Consider the following 24,162-nt stretch of genomic DNA (forward strand, 5'->3'; position numbering starts at 1 on the left):
ACAAAGAGGTTAGGAGGGAATATGTGGAAATATAAGACCTCATTCTGAGGTAGAGCAAACCTACCCATTATGACTGGAGGAGTGCACAGATAGAAAAGTTATAGAAAGAACAGATTAGAAAAAGACCTTATGCACTAAGCTAAATTCAGTAGACAATGGGGAAGTCATAGAGGTATTTTGAGTGAAGAAATGATATGATCAAAATAGTGCCTTAGGAAAATTAAGCTTGAGACCAGTTGAGAGACTTCTGAGAAAAATTCAAGTAAGAAGTAATGAGAGCATAAATCAGTACATTAGCAATGGGAAAGAGAAAGCATATAGATATGGAGAAAAGAGAATCCGCAGGGTACGATATCTCGTTGAACACAGGGGACAAGAGAATAAGAAAGAAGTAAACGATGGTTGAAATTGGGTCAAATATCCACCCTTGCTACAATCATCTGTGGCTAGGGTGCGGTCACCAGGTAGGACATGGCCTTGTATGCCTGCCCCTTTGACAGGCACTGTAGTGGGGAATTTATAGCTAAGAAATGGGAAAACAAGGCACCCCAACTATTAAGCTCTAGTAAAAAATTGTGTATTAACCCTGCTTCACAAAACAGCCATGCACACCCTTCAAAACTACATTGAGATCAAAGATATTAGGGTGCAGATTCTGTAAATCAAGTTCTAGTCTATGAATAGTATAAGGGATCAAAATGTGCCACCCCAAAATATGTCACTTTGATATAAGGATTGCTTTTGTTTTGGGGAGAGCACAATCAAGGGAGGGGTAGAGAGAAAGGGACAGAGGATCCAAAGTGGGCTTTGGACTAATAGGCTAACAGCAGCAAGCCTGATGTGGGGCTCGAACTCATGAACCGTGAGACCATGACCTGAGCCGAAGGCAGACCAACTGAGCCACCCAGGTGCCCCGACATAAGGATTACTTTGAGCTAAAGGCAATGGAGATCCATGAGATGGAGAAAGACGCCTTCCTGGAGATTCCCTTCTCTGACTAAAAGCAGACACTTCTGAGAAATCCCCTCTCCTGAGGAAGTTTCACAGCATTAAGACAGTCAGCAGTGAGATGGACGTACACAAACCTTACCCCATTAGTTTCCCCAAATGTATTTATCTGCCCAGTCTGTTGCACTTGAAAACCTAAAACCTGTGCCTTTTTCTTTGTTATTTTTCTACAAATTTATCGTTCTTTGTTAAGATGCTACGTAAGCCCAAATTCTGACCACAACTTTGAGTTACTCATCACTGAATTTCTCTCTTGTGCATGTATGCTACATGAGCTAATCAACTTCTTTTTCTCTTGTTAATCTCTCTTTTGTCAGTCTAATTTGCACGGCCCCAACAACAGAACCTAAGAAGGTACTAGAAAAGTTTTTATTCCTCTCCTACACTATACACCTTAGATCTTTATGAGATAAAACATAAAGAAGAAACTGATAACTCACATCCTGATAAAAAATAAGGAAACTGCCTTTCTGTTTGAGCTAAAGGCAGGTGATTACTTGGGACTTTTCAACAGTCAAAGGACAGTGTGGATCTTTTATATATTTTCACACCTCAGCTGATTGCAGAGGCAAGAGCCAATAGCTCTCTACTGCTCTAAATAACTAGATCATTTCAGTATTTCCCATCAGTCTCTCATCTTGGTTTTACTAACAAATAACTGAGACACACAATTTTATTGCTAAGTATGTTTGTAAATTTTGCTAGAGAGATTGTTTGTACTTTCCATAAGATTTACAACATGTTATCAGACCCAAAAGAGGCTAGAATGACTGGTAAAATGGATAGCTCATTGGACTCTAATTTCTCATTATGCTTTGCAATTTGTGACCTTAAACACTACCAGTATTCTGATCTTTATTTTCCTTGTCCTTAAAACAGGGTTAATAATAGCTGCAATGCTTTCCTTATACAAATGTTTTGAGGTTACAATTCAATGTCATGTAATTTATATGGCCTTCAGAAATATAAAGCATCATCTTAGTTAAGCAACGAAGTCCTTCCTCAAGCTTGAATGTATTTCTTCTATAAACACCAACACTCACCTTGCAAGTATATATAACATTCACAGCACTGAAAACCATGGAATCCGTGAGGAATGCATTCTGCTTCCATTGTAAACTTTATAGCTCCATTTTAACTCTACTTTTTATCTTCGAAGCTCAAACTAACATTTATTGTGATTTCAGATGCTTGAACATCTAGTACTAAAATCAAAACAATATAACTTTGAATCTGAATCAGTTAAAATGAAGTAAAATGTACTAGGCAAAATCGCCCTTTAATGTAGTGGTCGAATGGTAACAACTGCTGGGCAATCATCCTGTGCAAATACATCCTTGGCCTCATGCCCAAACTCTGTTGAGACCTTTGTTGGTCACGTAAGAGATATCTATGGCAATGTTTGGCATAGAACATCCCAACAGGTGTCCCTTCTGTCTAGACATACAAGGAGTCAGAATTTGAATGCTCTAATTACATCCTAGGCTGGTTAGGGCTTCCTAAGGCAAATAGCCATTTACAGTTAAAATAGGAAAAACATTTCTCAGACTAGGGTAGACTATAAATGCAATCGATCAGATATTTAGACCTACATATCACAACAAAGAACTAAGAAATCAATTATTTTCAGATGAACTCTAAGACAAGTGTTAAGGGAACTAGCTGAATTTCACAAGTATTTTACACTTTTTCAATTACAAAGAATCATGTGTTTTTCAGTACAACTTCTCTGGAATACTGTTTGTGGTAATATAATTTCCTCTTTTGTTTTTTCTTAGCTTGTCTTCTCTGTTCCCTCTTTTCAACTTTTTTCTATATGTTTGCACCTTGAATATCTCTTTAAGATTTTCTTTCTCCCATTAGCCACCGAACACAAAAGAAGTGTTGTGTAAAATAGCTTTTCTCACAAAAAAAGGCACAGCCAATATGACAAGAGAAAAAAAATGTTCATGTGATGGGCTATGCTGCATTAATAAGGTGATCTAATTTCTAAGTTATTTTTTTTTAATTTTTTTTTAAATTTTTTTTTCTAAATTTATTTATTTTTAAGACAGAGAGAGACAGAGCATGAACGGGAGAGGGTCAGAGAGAGAGGGAGACACAGAATCTGAAACAGGCTCCAGGCTCTGAGCAGTCAGCACAGAGCCCGACGCGGGGCTGGAACTCACATACCGCGAGATCATGACCTGAGCCAAAGTCGGACGCTTAACCGACTGAGCCACCCAGGCGCCCCTCTAAGTTATTTTTAAAATATAAATGCTCATTTTGCAGAGGTAATATTATGCAGCTTGTGGACTTAAGAGAACTAATTAGAAGCATAGGTGCAATTGGCACTTGAACGCTGGGGTTCTTGATTCTGCTTTGGCTTTGCATTCACCATTGATGGTGTGACTCAGACTAGATCTTATAAAGATTGCAAATATCGACAAAGTAGTATTTATAAATCCGAGCATCCCAAATGCTTAATTTGGAAGTATTTTAAAAATCTGAGTTGCACCTCACATTTGTGTCTCAGTTGATTTATACAGAATCCAATTTCAGAGGCATTAGTTGAACGGCCATGACATGTATTACCAAATGGGCTACAGAGGCTCAGGAAAGCCTATCAGTTGGAATGTTTACCATATGTTATAATAAATGCTTAGAGCATTTGGACAGCTGTTGAGGGGATAAAGTTACAACACAAAGACTGCCCACACTTACAACTGTAAAGTGAGCAGAGCAGCCAGTTTCCTCCAGTGCTCAGAAAGAATGTTAGTATCATTTAGAAAGCAGAGGATGCCTGAAATAATGATGTCTATCATGGAAGGTCCTAGATTCTCTCCATTATATGGTAACAAAATCCCCTTAGGCATAAGGATGAACATTCCACTGGGTTTCCCCAGGGTGGCATCTGTTATTTACAGGAGTTGCCGTTGCCAAGCCTAAAGGAAAAAAGAGAAAGCTCTTAATTTCCATCTTCCTACACCCACGGAGAAGAGGCCATTCAAAGAAGCAGACAATTTGAAACCCCAAAAGATATAACCAACCCAACACTCAAGCTGGCCAGAGTTTAGAAACAACTCTTCATTTATGCACAGAAATAGTCTACTCATAAGCCCAGACCTCTCAGATTAATAACACTACTATCCAACTGTTCACTGGTTTACAACCTGATATTAGAAATAAAGAACTCAAGGGAAGTGGAATATACCATGCTAAAAATATGCCTCTGGCATAACAATTACTTTGGACCAGTTATTTTTGAGAGGTGTCAGACATAGGACAATTTCAGAAAACAGAGTGGAAGTTGCCCTTTTCTGAAAGAAATTCATATTTATGAGGGAAATCTCCATTTTTCAGGGAGTCTCTCCTCCCCTGTACAGGGTGTCTCTTCTCTGAAGAAAAGGATAACTAAATCTCTAAAAACTTACCAATGGAGAAAGTACTGATTTAAATCTGCAATCTTACTCTTGTTTACTGTGCTCTGCCTGAAAATTTCCCAACCTGGCTCCCCCGCTCTCACTGCTCCCCAACATCTTTCCTTGGTCTTTAGCTGAGGATGATATTTTAAGGTGGTAGCTTGGGCCATTTTGTGGAGTTACTCACTTTTCCTGGATATCTCACATGTATACAGGAAGTACACATGGGATTAAACTTTTTTTTGTTTTTCTCCTGTTAATCTGTGTTTTACAACCTAAGAAGGTGTAGAGGAAAAATTATTTTTTCTTCCCTACAGATCTAAAAGTCCTGACTTGAACAGAGGGATAAAATCTAAACTCACGAGCACAATGGGGGAAATACGCAGCTCCTAACTTGTTTTCGGTCTCAGCACAAATCTCTGTAATAATCAAATGACTGTTTTCAACTTTTTTTCATAAGGTTTTAAACCCACTTCAAATAATTAGACCTTCCCCGGTTCAATGAGCTGATTGAGCAAGAGAAATTCCTCCATACAAATGGAAAATTTTCTTAATTTTCCTTCCTTTCTCCCTGTAGTTCTAAAATGAAATGAAGTGATGGAAAGTCACTAAATGAAATATTAACCAAAACAAATTATTGTCTTTTTTTTTTCCCCTCCCTTTTCCCTTTTTTCTCACCACCAGTTGCTACCAATGCCCTTTTGTTAGGCCTGCTTAACTGGTTACGCATCCCTGAGCTCTGCCTGAGGGGCCACATCTGAATTTGAAAAGTAAACCCTTCTGCCTGCCAAGCCCCAGGACCTGCCCCCTGCACACACACAAAACAGCCCTCTCTACCCTCTCACTTCCTTCACTTACCCACACATCCCTGACTATGACTTCTCTTGTCTCTCTTTCCCTTTAGATATGTGGCTCCTTAAATCACCACCTTAGTTCAGCAAATCATAATATGTACTTACAATTCTTAGACACATCCTATTCAATGTATATGCTAGTTTCGTTATTTGGTTGCCCATGCTGCATGTGTCCATCTTAAAATAGAAGCTCCCAGGCAAGGGAGCCCCGTCTGGAAAATGTGCCAAAGACAGAGCCTATCTTGGTGCCATGGGCAAATAACAGTAAAAAAAATAATAATAATAATAATCATGACAGCAAAACTTCGGTGAAAAATTTTTGAAATAACAAAAACAAACCGGAAGGAACCTCATGCCTAGAAAGCAATCTTTTCTTTCCCAATTTCAGTAAGATATCAGAAAAACAGATATGAGACTACTTGAGGATATCTTCTAGTGTCCTGTGTTATAAAACTACCTTGTAAAAGGGACAGGTAGGAGTTTGGGGACTCATGTTAGAATATCCATGAATTTACAAAAATTCATAATAGACGACAGCTGCACATAGGACAGGGAAAAGCTAGAAAAGCAAGAGTGTTTATTCTCATAATTTTCACCTTTTAATCCCTAACCCCATACGTGATCAAAGTGTATTTTTCAGTTGAAATGAGACAGGAATGAGCACCGCAGAAATAGAGTATCTGACTATGGAAGCAAAAGGTTGCTAAATCTTGTCACTGTGGCACATTTGCCTGATCTCCTTTTAACACCGAACAGTGTTTCCACTCAGTTCCTATTTAATCTCAGTAGAAATTTTTGGCCAAACAGGCACCATTTTTACATATTATTTCTTGAGAGTGGAATTGTAGATTGGGGCGGGTTGTGGGTAAGTGCAGTTGAGAACCGTAACTTCAATCTTCCTCCTTCAAAATGCTCAAAGGTGGGTTTCTTTCTCCTAAAAGTTCAGGTCGCACAGCTCTTCCAATATATTCAGATGGCAGGGCTATGTGCCCATCTTTTACACTCTTTTAAAAAGCTGCTCTTCTGTTTTTAACCTCAAGGAAGTTTTCCAACGTATAAGACACCAGGAAAACACTTAACCAGTGTTCTTTTCTACACCTAAACCATCAGAAGTAATAGGCAGCTAGGCTAACTACCCTTGATTAGCATAAGAATTAAAACCATTAAGGCGCTCACTCAGTTTAATAAAAGAATGCCCTTAGGCTTCTAAGATCTGTAACTCGTAGAAGCTTTAATTTCCACCAGCCAAAGACTAGCCTTCAGCTTTTTAACAGCGATGAGACGGTTTTCCCCCCTTCTCCCACCCTCGTGCCCCGCTTCTGCACCTCCCTCCTTCATTGCATACACCCACCAGGAAACCCCTGTTTACAGCCAGAGACACCCCAAGACCTCGTGCCCCAAACCCCCCACCTCCTATGCATCTTAACGATTGAAAAAAGCTTCCTCTTCCTTCCCAAACTTCAAAACAGGTAGGGGAGGGAGCGGCGAGCAGTCTTCCACCTCCGTTCACAAATGCGGCTGTGAAAAAGCCTGAGGAGGGACATCCTGTGAGCAAGTTCGAAAAGAAAAGGAAGGAAGTTCGAAAAGAAAAGGAAGGTCTGAGCATCAGACTTCAGTCGACCAACCACCACTGACAAAGAAGGTACTCGAAACGTCTGCGTGGAAACGAACCACGTTCGTCTTTCTTCCGCCCCCTTTCTGCCAACTGTGCTTCTGCGGGATCGCAGCCTCAATCCATGCCCACGTTTTTGCAAAACACAGGCAGAATCGTAAGCAGTTACCTTCATGGTTCGGCGGGCCGTGAAGAGCGCTGGAACGGCGCGCAGGGCAAGCCCGGGGCGTCCCAGGCGCTCTGGGGCTGCGCGGGCGCGGGCGACCGGGGCGCGCGGCGGCGGCTGCGGGAATGAATGGCTGGGCACCGGGCCGGCGCGGCGGCGGCCACACGTGGCGGGCGAGATTGCTGACTGGTCCGCCCGCAGCGGAGCTCGCCGGCTCCCTCTCTAGCAGATTGCATCAGCAGGAAGAGTCTCGAGGCTGTGTTTCCCCCAGACCGCCCCCAGAGGGTAGAGTCACTCCCAGCACCGCGAGTAAGACCCAGCGCCCTCCCCAGCCGCCCTCGTCCCTCACTCCTGGGGGGTGCCAGTGTTGCAGACATGTTTCCACATGTTACCCCTCGCTCGGTTAGTGCCTGTGAGTGTGCATCCGCGTGTGGGGATGCCAAGGAGAAGGACGAAATGAATAGATCGTGATTGTCACTCCCTCTGAGCTGGCTGCGCGCCCGCCTCACTTCCCACCATCCCCGAAGTAACTTTCCCGAAAGTCCTGTTCAGAATTCTACGGTGGATTCCCGTCATCGAAAGCAGAAAATTTTAAACGTATGTTTTTAATGTAAAGAGCATGTGTCTGGTTTTTAAAAGTTTACCAACCTCGGCTTCTCCCATCCTTGATTTTTAGTCCCACGGCCCACCCTCAGATACAACCTTTTTTTTTTTTTTTTTTTTTTTTTGCCAGTTTCTTGTGTATCTGGAAGAATAATCCTTAATCCTGGGAGCATATAGAATTCTTTCTGATGTGAGCCTTGCCTGCTGGCCCAGTTCATCCTCTGTGGGACCCTCTCCGCAGCACAAAAGATACAGCACTGCTACTTTCCCATGCCCAGCGGCTCAGGTCAGGCTCCTGGCCTTTGCTTAATGGCCCTTCTAGTTGAGGTGTTCTCTCCGTCAATATGGCAATGTCCTATTTTTGTCAATCTCAAATGAAACCTTTGCTAGGAAGTCTTTGCAGAGTCTCTCAAGCAAACTTGAACCTGTGCACTGTGCTTTATCCATAGCCTTTATTAAATTCAATTTTCTTTTAATTATGTGTTTGCACAGATAGTACTTCATTAGATTAGGAGATTTGTAAAGACAGATCCCAGTATTGAACAAAAATGTGTGTAGGGGCTGCTTAACAAATGTTGGTTAGGTGAATGCATGATTCAATCATTCAACAAATTTATTGATCTCTTATTACATGTCAGATGCTGGGCAAAATACTAGGCATAAAGTAGTAAACAACAAAAATGTTCTCATGCTCATAGAATTCATATTTTAGCGTGGGAAACAGAAAACAAACATTAATCCAGGTAGCAAAATGTTCATGCACTGATTTACACAATGAAATATCGTTTGTTAATAAATGAATTACTGATTCATGCTTACATAGGGCATGAATTAACCTTGAAAACACTGTAAGACATGAAATAAGACAGTCAAAAATAACCATATATTGTATGATTTCCATTTTTCTGAAATGTCTAGAAAATGGATGGTTGTTCCCAATGGTAATGGGGAGTGATGGCTAATGGGTACAGAATTTCTTCTTGGGGTGATTAAAATGTTCTAAAATTAGGGGCAGTTAGGTGGCACTTGACTTAAACTCAGGTCATGATCTCACTGGTTCGTGAGTTCAAACCCCACGTGGGTCTCTGTGCTGACAGCTCAGAGCATGGAGCCTGCTTTAGATTCTGTCTCCCTCTCTCTCTGCCCCTCCCTCACTAGCTCTCTCTCTCTCTCTCTCTTTATGTCTTTCTCTCAAAAATAAACAGTTAGGGGCACCTGGGTGGCTTAGTCGGATAAGCGTCCGACTTCGGCTCAGGTCATGATCTCACAGTTTGTGGGTTCGAGCCCTGCGTTGGGTTCTGTGCTGACAGCTCAGAGCCTGGAGCCTGTTTCAGATTCTGTGTCTCCCTCTCTCTCTGCCCCTCCCCTGTTCATGCTCTGTCTCTGTCTCAGAAACAAATATTAAAAATAAATTAATAAATAAACATTTTAAAAAATAAATAAATTTTAAAATGTTCTAAAATTGGATTGTGGTAATGATTGCACAACTGTGAATACACTAAAAACCAGTGGACTATACACTTTAAATAGATGAATTGTATGATATATGAATTTTATCTCCATAAACATACTACTTTTAAGAATCAAGTTGCAAATAGTAAATTTAAGAGGAGAAAATAGGGCATGAAAAGGGAAAAAAGCATGATAGGACATTAGACCAGAATTAATTAATGTGTCAATTCTAGAGCATGCCTGTCAATGACTTCTATATCCAATGACTACCTAAGGATTCTTTTGATGTTAGCAATAGAGGAAGAGAGAAGGTGATATAAAGAGCTTTAAAAGAAGGTAGAAGTGAAAGAGGAATTAGGGAATGAACATATCCAGAAGAGTATGAGAGCAATCTGGCTATGTCTGCCCTCCCATTTCCCTCCAATGTTGAGAGGAGGGTCCCACAGTTCTCCCTCATTGCTACATGTAAACTCTCCCAAAGCTTCCCTCCTAGACACCCAAAATGTTTTTTTTCAAATGAAGAGGGTCATCATCAACCAAGATTGTTACTCTGCCAACAGCACTACACTTCAAGAAAGTCACAGTTAAAAGATACGAGGGGTGCCTGGGTGGCTCAGTCGGTTGAGCATCAGACTTCGTCTCAGGTCATGATCTTGCATCTTGTGGGTTAGAGCCCTGGGTGGGGCTCCGTGCTGACAGCTCAAGGCCTGGAGCTTGCTTCGGATTCTGTGTCTCCCTCTCTCTCTGCCCCTCCCCCACTTGTGCTCTGTCTCTCTCTCTCTCTCTCTCTCTCTCAAAAATAAACATTAAAAAAAAAAAAAAAGATACTAAAGGCAGCTGAATTCTCCAAACTTAATGTATTTCATATCTTTACCTGTAGACAGGGACTTTAACTATACTTGAAGAAGAGACAAAATAGTTCTAACATACCCACACTAGCTTTGAGATTGATTTCAGAGCCCCAGAGAGCTCAACTCCTTTTTGTCACCACTGTTTGAACAGTCTATTGTTGTTATCATTATGAAAATTATATACCAACTACTTGCAGAATTTCTCTTCTGATTCTTACTAAATCTTATCTAGAGGAAGGGAAACTCACAAATTTTCCCAGTTCCTGGGACTTGGGAAAAAGTTAGCAGAAAGCAATGATGTTTTCTGTCATAAAGAGTAGAGGGAAGTGTACTCTAAAATTCCACTCTACCAATTTAGGGGAACAAAATCATTCCTCTCTTTATTTCTCAAATGAAAAATACTACAAAGTTCTATCTTTTTATATTTCATATATATATATATATATATATATATATATATATATATATATATCCCATTACATACATGTACACACACACACCAAAAAAATTAAATATTCAAATTAAAATTGCAAATAGTAAATTTAAGAGGATTAAATTAAATTAAATATTCAAAAATCATTTATATTGTACTTTATGGGAAATATATAAAGTTTTCCAGGACATTTTACACCCACTGGACCTATTTTTAGCCTTACTGTACATCTTCTAGAACCTAATCTTCATGTAAAATTAGACTCACTTTATCAGAGAGCATTGGCTGCCCCATCAAATGTAGGGGAAAACCAAGTTGGATGATCCCTTATGCCCAGGAGTGGTGATAGCCAAGGAAGGAAAAGGTAATTATCCAAAGAGTTCTTGTTGGACATGGAAGCAGTAGCAGCCTTCACATCCAGCTGCCACTAAATACCTCAATAATCTTTGGATAAACTATTTCTGGCCAAAGGGGGGAAAAAAAAGATTAGTGTTTTTACAACTCCTTCACACTTTCTTCTTAGTTTGATTCTTTTTTTTTAATTTTTTTTCAACGTTTTTTATTTATTTTCGGGACAGAGAGAGACAGAGCATGAACGGGGGAGGGGCAGAGAGAGAGGGAGACACAGAATCGGAAACAGGCTCCAAGCCATCAGCCCAGAGCCTGACGCGGGGCTCAAACTCACGGACCGCGAGATCGTGACCTGGCTGAAGTCGGACACTTAACCGACTGCGCCACCCAGGCGCCACTTAGTTTGATTCTTTATTTAGGTCCCTCAAAGAACAAATCGGACTCAAGCCTAATCCTAGAGCAACATCCAAAGTAAGTTAAGAGAAGACTGAGGAGCTATTTAATAAATAATCATCAAACAAAGGGATGACACAGATTGGGGAAAATCACCGGCTTTAGATGCAGATCTGAATTTGTATACCCAGTTGCACTGATTTGTAATGTACAAACTTTCACAGGTTATTTAATCTCTCTGAAACTCAGATTGATTTTTTTCTAATCACTAATATAAAAAAAGGAGCAGTTCATTTGGAAGTATAAGAGAGAGAGAGACAAGTTAATACATGCACAGTGCCCAGCATTAGAGGCTTCCTGTGTATGCCCCACATATCTCCTATGAATCTTTCAATCCTAATCACCTTAGAACAAGTACCAGCTACTCATTTTCCATGACTAATAAGTGAAGGATATAAAATGAAGGTACAACAATAGAAATTCGGGAATATTAAAAACACATCACTTATTAGCCAAGAAAAAATCTGGGGTGCCTTGCTGGCTCAGTTGGTGGAACATGTGACTCTTTATCTTGAGGTCATGAGTTCCAGCCCCATGTGTGACATAGAATTTACATAAATTTTAAAAAATTTAAAAAAATATGAGGAGAATTTATGGAATCTTTCTTCCAGGTTCTTTTTTTTTTTTTTTTTTAAGATTTTTATTTTTAAATAATCTCTACACCCAAGTGGGGCTCAAACCTACAACCCCAAGATAGAGAGTTGTATGCTCTACCAACTGAACCAGCCAGGTGCCCCTCTTCCAGATTTTTAAAAATAAGCTAATTCTTGAAAGAATGTTGTAAATCTTCCTGCTAGTTCTCTACAGTCTCTCAGGGCACCTCCCACCCTGACTCTTAAAGCTGACCACTCTCTCCTTGAAAACCTTCCCTTCCATGATACTGTGCTATTCTGGACTTTCTCCAGTCTTACTGACATGTCCTTTTCTTTCAATTATGATCACGACTCTTTTTTCCTCAGGCCTTCTAGATGTGGACAAGATAATGATCCCACCAGAATCTGACCTTAAATCTCCTTGCTTTATACTCTGTTCCTAGGTGATTTCAACTGTTACTTCTAGTCTGATAATTTACAAAACTATGCCTCTAATTTTAATCTATTTCCTGATCTCCAGAACTTTATTTCCAAAGGCCCATATCTGGTTCATCACCTTTACTTCAAGCCAGTTGGTCCAAATTCAAGCACATAATCTTCCCTCTTAAACCTGCTTGTCTTGTCTTCCTTCTTTCTGCTGATGCCATCAGCAACCTTCCAGTCATCCAGGCTCCAAAGTTGAATACAGTTCATGCCATCATGGATAGCTTTTAAAGCAGGAGGGAAAGATATGAGCCTCCCACATCCAACTATCACGAGGCCTTCCCAATTCCATCTCCACAAGATCTCTTATAACCTTCCTGCTCTGTCCCCATTCTCATTGCCCTACTTTCTTTAGTCATTTATTATGCCTTTCCCCTGGATTATTGTTATCCCTGCCTCCAATCTCTCCTTGCCCCAATCCACCCAACACACAGATGGCCAGTAATCTTCCTAGCCCTCAGTTCTGATTAGATTTTCCCCCTACTCAAAAGAATGTAACTTGCACTCATATGCTTTAACATGAGCCAGACTAGAACACATGCTGTGTGCCTAAGCACATCTGAAATCTTCCCTCCTTGCTTTTAAATAACACTACTTGGAACTTCTTTCCCTCCAGCTTGCTTGCCCAAATGATATCCAGTCTTCAAGATCCATTTCACCTAGTATTGTCTTCTTACAGTCTTTCCTGAAGACTGGCCCTATAGACCTGTGGTTCTCAACTGAGAGTGGACATTTTCAGACTATTCCTCTTCAATCCCATCATATCCTCTTCTACCTCTTAATAATTCTTTACATATTGATCACTCTTGGGTTTTCATCGTCTGTTCTCAACATTTTTTTCTCATTCATTGAAAATGCTGTCTGTGGGGGGCGCCTGAGCGGTTCAGATGTTTAAGTGTCCGATTCTTGGTTTTAGTTTAGGTCATGATCTGATGGTTTTGTGAGTTTGAGCCCCATGTCAGGCTATGCACTGCCAGCGTGGAGCCTGCTTGAGATTCTTTCTCTCTCCTTCTCTTTCGGCCCCTCCCCCACTGGCAGTTTCTCTCCCTCTCTCTCTCTCTCTTTCAAAATAAATAAATTTTAAAAAAATTTTAAATGCTCTCTGTGGGTGAGTTCATCTACTCTTCATCCAAAACTACCAAAAGACCATTTTCCTCCTTTTCTTCTTTGAACAAAACCCTGATTCTCCCCCCTCCCCCCGCCCCCTCGGGCAGAGGCACAAAATATGCTTAGTCCTGGGGGATGAATGATTATTAATCCAAGGCAGTAATGACAATCTTATTTGACTTTTATTATTTTTTAAGTTTACTTATTTATTTTGAGAAATTGAACATAAGCAGGGGAGGGACAGAGGTAGAGGGAGAGAGAAAATCCCAAGCATGCTCTGTCCTGCCAGTGCAGACTTGGACTCAGGGCTCTATTTCATAAACTATGTGATCATGACCTGAGCCAAAATCAAGAGTTAGATGCTCAACTGACTGAGCCACCCAGGTGCTCCTCATTTTACTTTTCATTATACCTATTTTCTCATACTCTCTTGAGCCAGGGAGGACCAAGGAATCAAGTTCTAATCACTGAGACCTAAGGGGAGGTATCTAAGTGCTTCTAAGAAGGGTCATACCTTCTAATTAGAAAAACAACAAAAAAGTCAGGCAAGGAGACCTTGCCAGTGCCATTCCCTTCTTCATTTTTTTTTTTAATTTTTGTTAATGTTTATTTATTTTTGAGACAGAGAGAGACAGAGCATGAACAGGGGAAGGTCAGAGAGAGAGGGAGACACAGAATCTGAAGCAGGCTCCAGGCTCTGAGCTGTCAGCACAGAGCCCGATGCGGGGCTTGAACCCACGAACCGTGAGATCATGACCTGAGCCGAAGTCGGACGCCCAACCGACTGAGCCACCCAGGCGCCCCTCCCTTCTTCATTTTAAAGGTTGTCTATAAATGTATGTTTCGGGGAGCTGCCAATAGCCATGCTGCAACCATGAGTGACACGCCCAAGATCAAAAACCAATATATTGAAGATGGCAAAACAGAGAGAGATCCTGGGCTGTTGAGCCACCTTGCCAACCCTGGAATTGCCCACCTTCAAAATATTTGTCTTAAGAGATAATTAAATGTCTTTATTGCCTTGCTGCTATTGGTCAGGTATTTTATTACTACCACTGAAAGTATTCTTTGGCTTCAGTAACATCTACAGTCCAGTGCCACTTGCTTCAAGAATTCTTTACTCATATTTCCCATGTGTTTTCCCATGTGTTTGACCCAAAGGCATCTCCAACTCAGTAGGAAATTCTTATCTTATGTATAATTAACTTATATTTACTCTCAAATCCTTTTCTCAGCAAACACACACACACACACACACACACACACACACACACACCCCTACCATACGTTGTATGCTTGGTAGGCTCCCCTTGCATTTCCTATGTTTCTTAGTAACAGTATACTTTAACTGGTAGCCCGAACAATTGCCAGTCAACTTCAAATCCTATCTTTCCTTCACTCTCCACCAATTTCATCATTTATAATTTCCATAAACTTTTCTCTTTACTATTTCTCAAATTTGCCTTTTGTTCTTAACACTCATTAGAATGCCTTACTTCAAACTTCATCATCTCCTGGTTGGACAGTAGCCTCTTAACTATTATCTGTGTGACATCTGGACATATTAATCTATCTTGACCTTATTTTCCTTACCTATAAAATGAGAATTAAAAAGCCTGCAATTTTCATGAAGACCAAAAGAGCTATTACATGTAAAGTAATGTGCCTAGCACATAGTAAATACTCAGTAAACATTAGTTATTATTATGGCATTCAATTTCTCCCATCTAATATGTTTGTTTTGTTTTTTATTATTCTGTAGGATGTTTATACCATAAAGCACCTTCACTAAATCACTACTGCCCAAATACTCTCTACTTTAACCAAACCATTTTATGGAAGTTCCAAAGATCTTGTTTAAAATACATCAAGGGGCGCCTGGGTGGCTCAGTCAGTTGAGCATCCGACTTCAGCTCAGGTCATGATCTCACGATGGACGAGTTCGACCCCACGTTGAGCTCTGTGCTGATAGCTCAGAGCCTGGAGTCTGCTTCCGATTCTGTGTCTCCCTCTCTCTCTCTCTGCCTCTCCCCCACTCATGCTCTGTCTCTCTGTCTCAAAAATAAACATAAACATTATTAAAAATTAAAAAAATAATAAAATAAAATAAAACACATGAAATTAGGCTCAAGACACTCTCTTATATGACTTCTTAACACATATATCATTTACAGCCTGCTCAGACCTTCCATTTCAAAACGCCTGAAGACTTCCTTATACGGTACACAACTTTCATCTCCTTTTAAAATCGTCATTTTCTTCCATCTTCAAATGAGAACTAACACCCAAGTATCTAGAAAATCTTTATTTTTACTCTAGGTAAGCCATTCATGGACACACTTATACCCTTGACTCCTTTTGAAGATGCTCACCCCAGGCTCCATCCCAGATTTACTGAATCAGAACTGCTGGGGGGGTGGGTAGGGGTAAGACTGCAACATTTGCGTTTGAAAAAGCACCTGAATCAACTGATATGCATACTGATGTTTGACACAATTGAACTAGACTTTCTCATCTCCCAGAACTACTAGACCTCTAAAATTTTTATGAAAACATTATCCTCCAAACAAAGCCCCCTATCCTTCCAGTTTTCTCAGGTACACATAGTAAACCTGTTCTTCAACTTTATCCACCTTTTTAGCCTTTTGACATATATAGTAAGCCCTCAATAAATATTTGTTAAATAAAGTTTAACATACACTCTAGTCCTGCCTAGGGATTCTCCTTTGTCTTCATATTTTTCCATATCTAGGATATTATGCCTTGGTCTATCATTTAGGGCTCTCTTTTTCTCCAATCTGATAATATTTGCTCTTTAAGTGAGTTGATGAGCTCATTTATATATTATGATTATGAATATGGTTGTGTTTAAATCTACCATCTTGCTATTTATTTTCTATTTGTCCCATCTGTTCTTAGTTCTTTTTCTCTTATTTTGCTACTTTTGGCGGGGGGGGGGGGGGGGGGGGGATTAAATGAATATTTATCATGACTCCATTTTGTATCCTAGAATTGTTTATTAGTGATGCCTATAATTGCTTATTAGTGATACCTATATTTGCTTATTAGTGGTAGCTTTTCTTTTCTTTTTTTTTTTTTTACATTTATTTATTATTTTTGAGAAACAGAGTGAGACAAAGTGTGAGTGGGGGAGGGGCAGAGAGAGAAGGAGACACAGAATCTGAAGCAGGCTCCAGGCTCCAGGCTAAGCTGTCAGCACAGAGCCTAATGCTGGGCTCGAACCCATGAACTGTGAGATCACAAACTGAGCCAAAGTTGGATGTTTAACTGACTGAGACACCCAGGAACCCCGTATTTTTTTTTATTGATTGCTTTAGGATTTTTAGTATACATCTTTAATCACAGTCTATCTTTAAGTTGTACTATACTATTTCATGTATGGTATAAAAATCTTACAAAAGTAGTCTTCCATTTTTAATTTCCTGGCCTTTGTGCTATCATTGACATACATTCTATTTCTGTATATGTTGTTATTTTGGCTTTAAACAATCAGTTATCTTTTAATATGATTTTTAAATTAAGAAAAAATTATTACTAATTTATTCACCATTTCTGGTGATATTCCTTTACCTGTGTAAATTCAGCTTTCCACCAAGTATTACTTTAATTCTGCCTAAAGAATTTCTTTTAACATTTCTTATAGGGCAGGTCTGCTGGTAACGAATTCTTTTAGGTTTGTATGTCTGAAAAAGTCTTTATTTTGCCTATGTTTTTAAAGATATTGTCACTGGATATAGAATTCTGATTGACAGGTTTTTTTTTTTCTTTTAACATTTTATAGACGTTACCCTATTGTCTTCTTGCCTGCATTGTTTTCATTGAGAATCTCCTGTTATTCTTATTTTTGACCTTCTATATGTAATGTCTTTTTGTCTTGCTACCTTTAACATTGTGTTTATCACTATTTTTAAACAATTTGATTTTGATATGCCTTGATGTAGTTTTCCTCATGTTTCTTTTGCTTGGAGTTGTTTGAGCTTCTTGGATCTATAGGTTTACAATTTTCATCAAATCTGGAAATTTTTTTTCAAATTTTTTCTATTCTTTCTCTCTTAAATTCTTCAGAAAGTCAAATTTTATGTAATATAGGTCACTTGAAGTTGTCCCCCAGCTAACTGATACTCCATTAATTTTCCAATCTTTTCTTGTTTGTGTCATTTTCAATAGTTTTTATATCTTATGTGTAGTATTTTTTTTAGTGTCAAATCTGCTGTTAATCTAGCCTGTATTTCATCTCAGACATTATATTTTTCTTTCTTATAATTTTATTTGTCTTATAATTTTATTTTATTTTTTTTTACTTTTTAAAGTTTATTTATTTATTTTGAAAGACAGAGAGAGAGCATGGGCAGGAGAGGGACAGAGAGAGAGGGAGAGAAGGAGAATCCCAAACAGGCTCTACACTGTCAGCACAGAGCCCCATGTGGGGCACAAACTCGTGAACCACAAGATCATGACCTGAGCTGAAATCAAGAGTCAGATGCTGAGCCAACTGAGTCACCTCGGTGCCTCTATTTGGGTCTTTTTTATAACTTCCATATCTTAACACGCCTGTTTTCCTCTACCTTCACAAGCATATGAGATATAGTCTAAAATACAAATATACTTTGTAATAACTGTTTTAGTATACTCACCTATGAATTCTAAACTGTCACTTCTGGATCCATTTCTAATAGTTGCTAATTCCCCTCATTATGGGTCATATTTTCTTTTTTTTTTTTTTTAAGTGTATTTATTCATTTTGAGAGAGAGAGAGAGAGGGAGGGAGAGAAAGAGAATGTGAGTAGGGGAGGGGTGGAGACAGAGAATCCCAAGCAGGCTTCACACCATCGGCACAAGGCCCTACGCAGGGCTCCATCTCACAAACCATGAGATCATGACCTGAGCCGAAATCAGTTGGACGCTTAACTGACTGAGCCACCCAGGTGCCTGTGTCATATTTTCTTATTTATTTGCATGCCTGATAAATATTTACTGGATACTATATATTGTGAGTTTTATCATATTGGGTGAGAGATATTCTTCTTCTTCTTTTTCTTCTTCTTCTTCTTTAATGTTTATTTAGTTTTGAGAGAAAGAGTGTGCACACAAGCACACTAGTGGGGGGAGGGGCAGAGAGAAAGAGGGATAGAGGATTCAAAGTGGGCTTTGTGCCTACAGGAGAAAGCCCAGTGCAGGGCTCAAACTCATAAACTGTTAGATCATGACCTGAACCGAAGTAGGATGCTTAACTTACTGAGCCACCCAAGTGGCCCTCTTATTCTGTTTTTGTTTCAATATTCCTATGCTTTGTTCTGGGACACAGTTAAGTCCATTGGAACCAGTTTTATATTTCTAGGTTTTGCTTTTAAATTTTATTTGGTGGGATCAGTTCAGTCTTCAGTGAAGGGTGATTTTGTCCCACTACTGAGACAATACTCTTCTGACTATTATACCCAATGTCCAATGTATTATAAGGTCTTCCACTCAGGGTGGTGAAAATGACAACTTCTCCAGGCCCTGTGGGAACTCTCTTGTTTGTTCTGCCTACTCCTTTCAGGTGGTTTCTTCCCCAACCTTGGGTAGTCTCCTTATAACACATGTGCTGAGCAGCACCCAAGGAAAGGAGGGACCCACTATAGATCCACAGACCTCTCTCTGTGACATTCTCATTCTCTTTTCTTCAAGACTCTTGCCCTGAAAACTCTAGTTGCTTTGGTTTTCCTGTAGTCCCAGCAATGTCTCTTCAACTCATTGATACCCCAAGTAGATAGATCCTCCTTATGCTATAGCCTGAAAACTTTCAGGTAAGAAGCTGAACTAATCAATGGGTTTAATTCACTTGTTTTCTCTCTTTCAGGAATTACTGTTCTCTTGTTTAATGTCTGATAACCATTGTGCCATACATATTTTTCTGGTGTTAGAATTATGTAAGGCAGGAATGTCATTCTGATCCTAATACTCCATCTTGTTCCTTTATAGAAAGGTGATGGTGGGGGCAGGGAGGGAGGAGGTTAAGTAATGTGGAACGCCTTGTCATAAATAAATATTTTGTTACTACAGCAAACCTCATGAACACACATAATATGACCTCCTATCATCAGACATATTCCTTTTACACCTTTATAAAGTGCTGAAATTGAGCACATTCACATTAACACAAAGTCATACCCACTCTATCTCATATAAAAATAAAATGCAAAAGTATATGTTGGTATATTTGGTAGGAAATGTTTCAATATTTTATCTTATTTAGAAATTACCAGGGGCACCTGGGTGGCTCAGCCAGTTAAGTGTCCCACTCTTGATTTAGGTTCAGGTCATGATCTCAGAGTCATGGGATCAAGCCCCATGTTGGGCTCTGGGCTGACAGCATGGAGGCTACTTGGGATTCTCTCCTCTCTCTCTCTCTCTCTCTCTCTCTCTCTCTCTGTCTGTCTCCCTCTCTCTCTCTCTCTCTCTCTCTGCTCATCTCCTGCATACATGCTCTCTCTCAAAATAAATAAACATGAAAAAAAATTTTTTTAACTCATGCATTGGCATATTTAAAAAAAAACAAATTACCAACTTTCCAAATAATATTATCTAAATTTTGTATTAGTCCAAAGTTTTGTTACCTAAGAATTTTGAATATTATATTTAATCCAACACATTAGAAAATATAATTGTTGATATGAAAACATTTGTTGGAATTATAACTCAATATCATTACCACATTATTTTATATTTTCAGTATTTTTTTTTAAGTTTATTTATTTATTTTGAGAGAGAGCACAGGGGAGGGGCAGAGAGAGAGCAAGAGAGAGAATCCCAAGCAGACTCTGCACTGCTAATGCACAGCCTGTCGTGGGGCTCAATCCCACAAACCCCGAGATCATGACCTGAGCCAAAATCAAGAGTCAGAGAATTAACCAACTGAGTCATGCAGGAACCCCAATATTTTCAATATTCTTAAATGTTTCTAATTTATCTCATCTGTAAATACTATAAGGCTTTCAGGAAGTTCAGATTAACTAGTTTCTTTCTTAAAAAATAAACTCAATCTTATTTTTAAAAATTATGCACTTATACTTCACACTGATAAAATTGGGGAAAAGACATATTGCTATTTTTATTTTTTATTTAAATTTTTAAAAAAATTTTATTATTTTGAGAGAAAGAGAGACAGAGACAGAGCACGAGTGGGGGAGGGGCAGAGAAAGAGGGAAACAAACACAGAATCTGAAGCAGGCTCCAGACTCTGAGCTGTCAGTCAGCACAGAACCTGACACAGGGCTCAAACTCACAAGCCATGAGATCATGACCTAAGCCAAAGTCAGATGCTTGACCAACTGAGCCACCCAGGCACCCTGATATTGCTATTTTTAAATCAAAATTATCAAACTAGTCTGATTTGTCCAAGGATTCACATGATATTTTGAATTTGGCTTCTTATATCAAATGCTTCTGAGCAGAACTTTCTATGGGGGTTTTGTTTTGTTTTGTTTTTTTAAACTGGCACTTATAGAACACTACATTGAAAGTTCCATTTCTTTATTTTCAAGGAAACTTAGGGATATTAAATTTATGTAAGCACTTATTATTTCTTGTAAACCAATAAAAACAAGTCTCATATTCTTTAAGGACCTGATCTTTTTAGAGCAGTTTTATGTTTACAATAAAATTGAGAAGAATGTACAGAGATTTCTCATATACCTCTTCCCCTCAGATGAGTAAACTCCCCCAACAACATAATTTTTTTAAGCCAAGGATGATGTGTTTTTTTAAACCAAAGATGGACCCACATTGTATGGCACATTATGATCACCCAGAGTCCATATTTAAATAAGGATTCACTCTTGGTGCTCATTCTATAGGTTTGGGCAAATAAATACTGACGTTTTCATCATTATAGTATCATACAGAATGTGTTCACTGCCCTAAAAATCCTCTGTGCTTTGCTCATTCATCTTTTCCTGCCTCCTCCACCCTTTCCTCGCCCCCACCCCCGAAAATCATCTCCATAGTTTTGCCTTTTCCTAAATGTGATATGGTTGGAATCATATAGTATGTCGTCTTTTCACATTGTCTTCTTTCGCTTAGTAGTATGCATTTAAGTTTCCTCCATATCTTTTTATTTGTTTTCAGCATGGAAAAATATTCTATTATCTAGATGTACCACAGTTTATTTATCCACTTACATACTGAAGGGCATTTTGGTTGCTTCCAAGTTTGGGCAATCATGAATAAAGATGTTATAAACATCCACATGTGATTTGTTTGTTTGTTTTTTAATTTTTTTTAATGTTTATTTATTTTTGAGACAGAAAGAGACAGTGCATGAACAGGGGAGGGTCAGAGAGAGAGGGAGACACAGAATCTGAAACAGGCTCCAGGCTCCGAGCTGTCAGCACAGAGCCCGATGCGGGGCTCGAACCCACGGACCGCGAGATCATGACCTGGGCCGAAGTCGGACACTCAACCAACTGAGCCACCCAGGTGCCCCGATTTGTTTGTTTTTTATGTAGACATTAGTTTTCAACTCCTTTGGGTAAATACCAAGGAGAGGGATTGCTTGATCATATGGTAAGAGCGTGTTTAGTTTTGTAAGAAACTGCCAAAATGTCTTCCAAAAGGTCTGTACCATTTAACCTCCTCACCAGCAGTGAATAAGAGTTCTGCTTGCTCCACATCCTTACCAGACTTTGGTGGTAGTTTCTGGATTTTGACCATCCTAATAAGTGTATAGTGTTATTTAATTATTATTTTAATTTGCATTTCCCTGATAACATATGGAGTCTATTTTGAGGTGAGGTGTATGGTAAGGTCTTTAGCCCATCTTTTGATTGAGTTGTTTATTTTCTTATTGTTGAATTTTAAGTGTTCTTCATATATTTTGGATAATAGTCTTTTATCAGATTATCTCTTGCAACTATTTTCTTCCAGACTGGTTTACCTTTTCATTCTCTTGATTGTGTCTTTCACAGAACACAAAATTTTCATCTTAATGGAGTCCAGCTTATCGATTATTTCTCTAATGGATTGTGGCATTGGTGCTGTACTTAATATATCATCACCATACCTAAATATAAATGGTCATCTAGATTTTCTCCTAAACTATCTTCCAGGAGTTTTGTAATTCTATGTTTCATATTCAGGTCTATGCATCATTTTGACTTAATTTTTGTGAAAAGTATAAGATCTGTGTCTGGATTCACTTTTTTGTATGTGGATGTCCAATTGTTCCAGCATTTGTTGTGTAGACTGTTTTTGCTCCATTGTACTGTCTTTTCTCCTTTGTTAAGGATCAGTTGACAATATTTGCTGGAGGCGGGGGAGGGGACTATTTATGGGTTCTTTATTCTGTTTCATTAATCTATTTGTCTCTTCTTTCACCAATATCACACTATCTTGATTATTGTAGCTTTACAGTCAGTCTTAAAGTCAGGTAGTGTCAGTCTTTTAACTTTATTCTTCTCTTTCAATATTGAGGTGATGATGATGATGATGATGATGATGTTGCACATTCTGGTTTCTTTGCCTGTTCATATAAAACTTTACAATCAAGTTGTCAATACCTAAAATAAAACTTGCTAGGATTTTGATTGGGATTGCATTGGCAATAAATCAAATTGGGAAGAACTGACATTTTAACAATAATGAGTCTTCCTATCGATGAACATGGAATATCTCTCCATTTATGGCAGTCCCACCCTTATCCACTGTTTTGCTTTCCACAGTTTCAGTTACTTGCAATCAACTGTGGTCTGGAAACAGATCATCCTCCTTCTGACATATCATCACAAGGTCACAATATCACAACAGGGGCCTAATGCTACATCACAATGCCCCATATTCATCTCACTTATCTCATCATATAGGCATGTTATCATCTGACATCATCACAAGAAGAAGGGTAAGTATAGTACAATAAGATATTTTGAGAGGGAGTGTACATTCACATAACTTTTATTACAGCATATTGTTATAATTTTTCTATTTTATTATTAGTTATTGTTGTTAATCTTTACTGTGCCTAATTTATAAGCTTTATCATATGTATGTATGTATAGGAAAAAACATAGTATATGTAGGATTTGGTACTTTTTGTGGTCTCAGACATCCACTGGGGACTTGGACTGTATTCCCTGTGGATAAGAGAGGACTACTATTTTTAGTTCTTTGATTTTATTCATCAGAGTTTTGTAGTTTTCCTTATATATATCTCGCATATATTCTGTTAATTTGATACCTTAGTACTTCATTTTGGGTGCTAATATAAATGTTATGTTTTTAATTTCAAATTCCACTTGTTAATTTTTAGTATATGTTGGTTCAAAGCAATTAACTTTTTAATATTAACCTTGCATCCTAAAACCTTGCTATAATCACTTATTAGTTTCAGGAGCTTTTTGTAGATTCTTTTGGATTTTCTACACAGATGATCATGTCATCTGTGAACAAAGACAATTTTATATCTTCTTTCTCAGTCTGTATACCTTTTATTTTATTTTCTTACTGTATTATCAAGGTCTTCCAGTACAATGTGGAAAAAGAGTAGTGACAAGCAACGTCCTGGCTTTGTACCTGACCTTAGTGGGAAGGCTTCAAGTTTCTCACCATTAAGTACAATATTATCTGTAAGATGGTTGAGAAAGTTCCCTTCTATTCCTATTTTACTGAGAGGTGATGATGATTATGATGATGAATGGGTATTAGATTTCTTCAAATATTTTTCATGCGTACATTGACATGATCATGTGGTTTCTCTTGTTTAGTTTATTGATATGATAGATTATATCAATTAATTTTCAAA

At 38.7% G+C, this 24,162-nt stretch overlaps 1 protein-coding gene across 1 annotated transcript in view; it reads right to left on the reverse strand.

Moving 5' to 3' along the window:
- The window catches only part of BCAT1 (branched chain amino acid transaminase 1), a 102,151-nt gene extending 94,903 nt beyond the window's left edge, over positions 1 to 7,248 (reverse strand). Inside the window, exon 1 of the mRNA XM_042946078.1 lies at positions 7,045 to 7,248. Within this exon, the coding sequence (XP_042802012.1) occupies positions 7,045 to 7,050 (6 nt within the window). The 5' untranslated portion in view covers positions 7,051 to 7,248. The remainder of the gene's footprint in view (positions 1 to 7,044) is intronic.
- Positions 7,249 to 24,162: the final 16,914 nt, after the last annotated feature.

The sequence above is a fragment of the Panthera leo genome, chromosome B4 (assembly GCF_018350215.1).
Source record: "Panthera leo isolate Ple1 chromosome B4, P.leo_Ple1_pat1.1, whole genome shotgun sequence".
NCBI lineage: Eukaryota > Metazoa > Chordata > Mammalia > Carnivora > Felidae > Panthera > Panthera leo.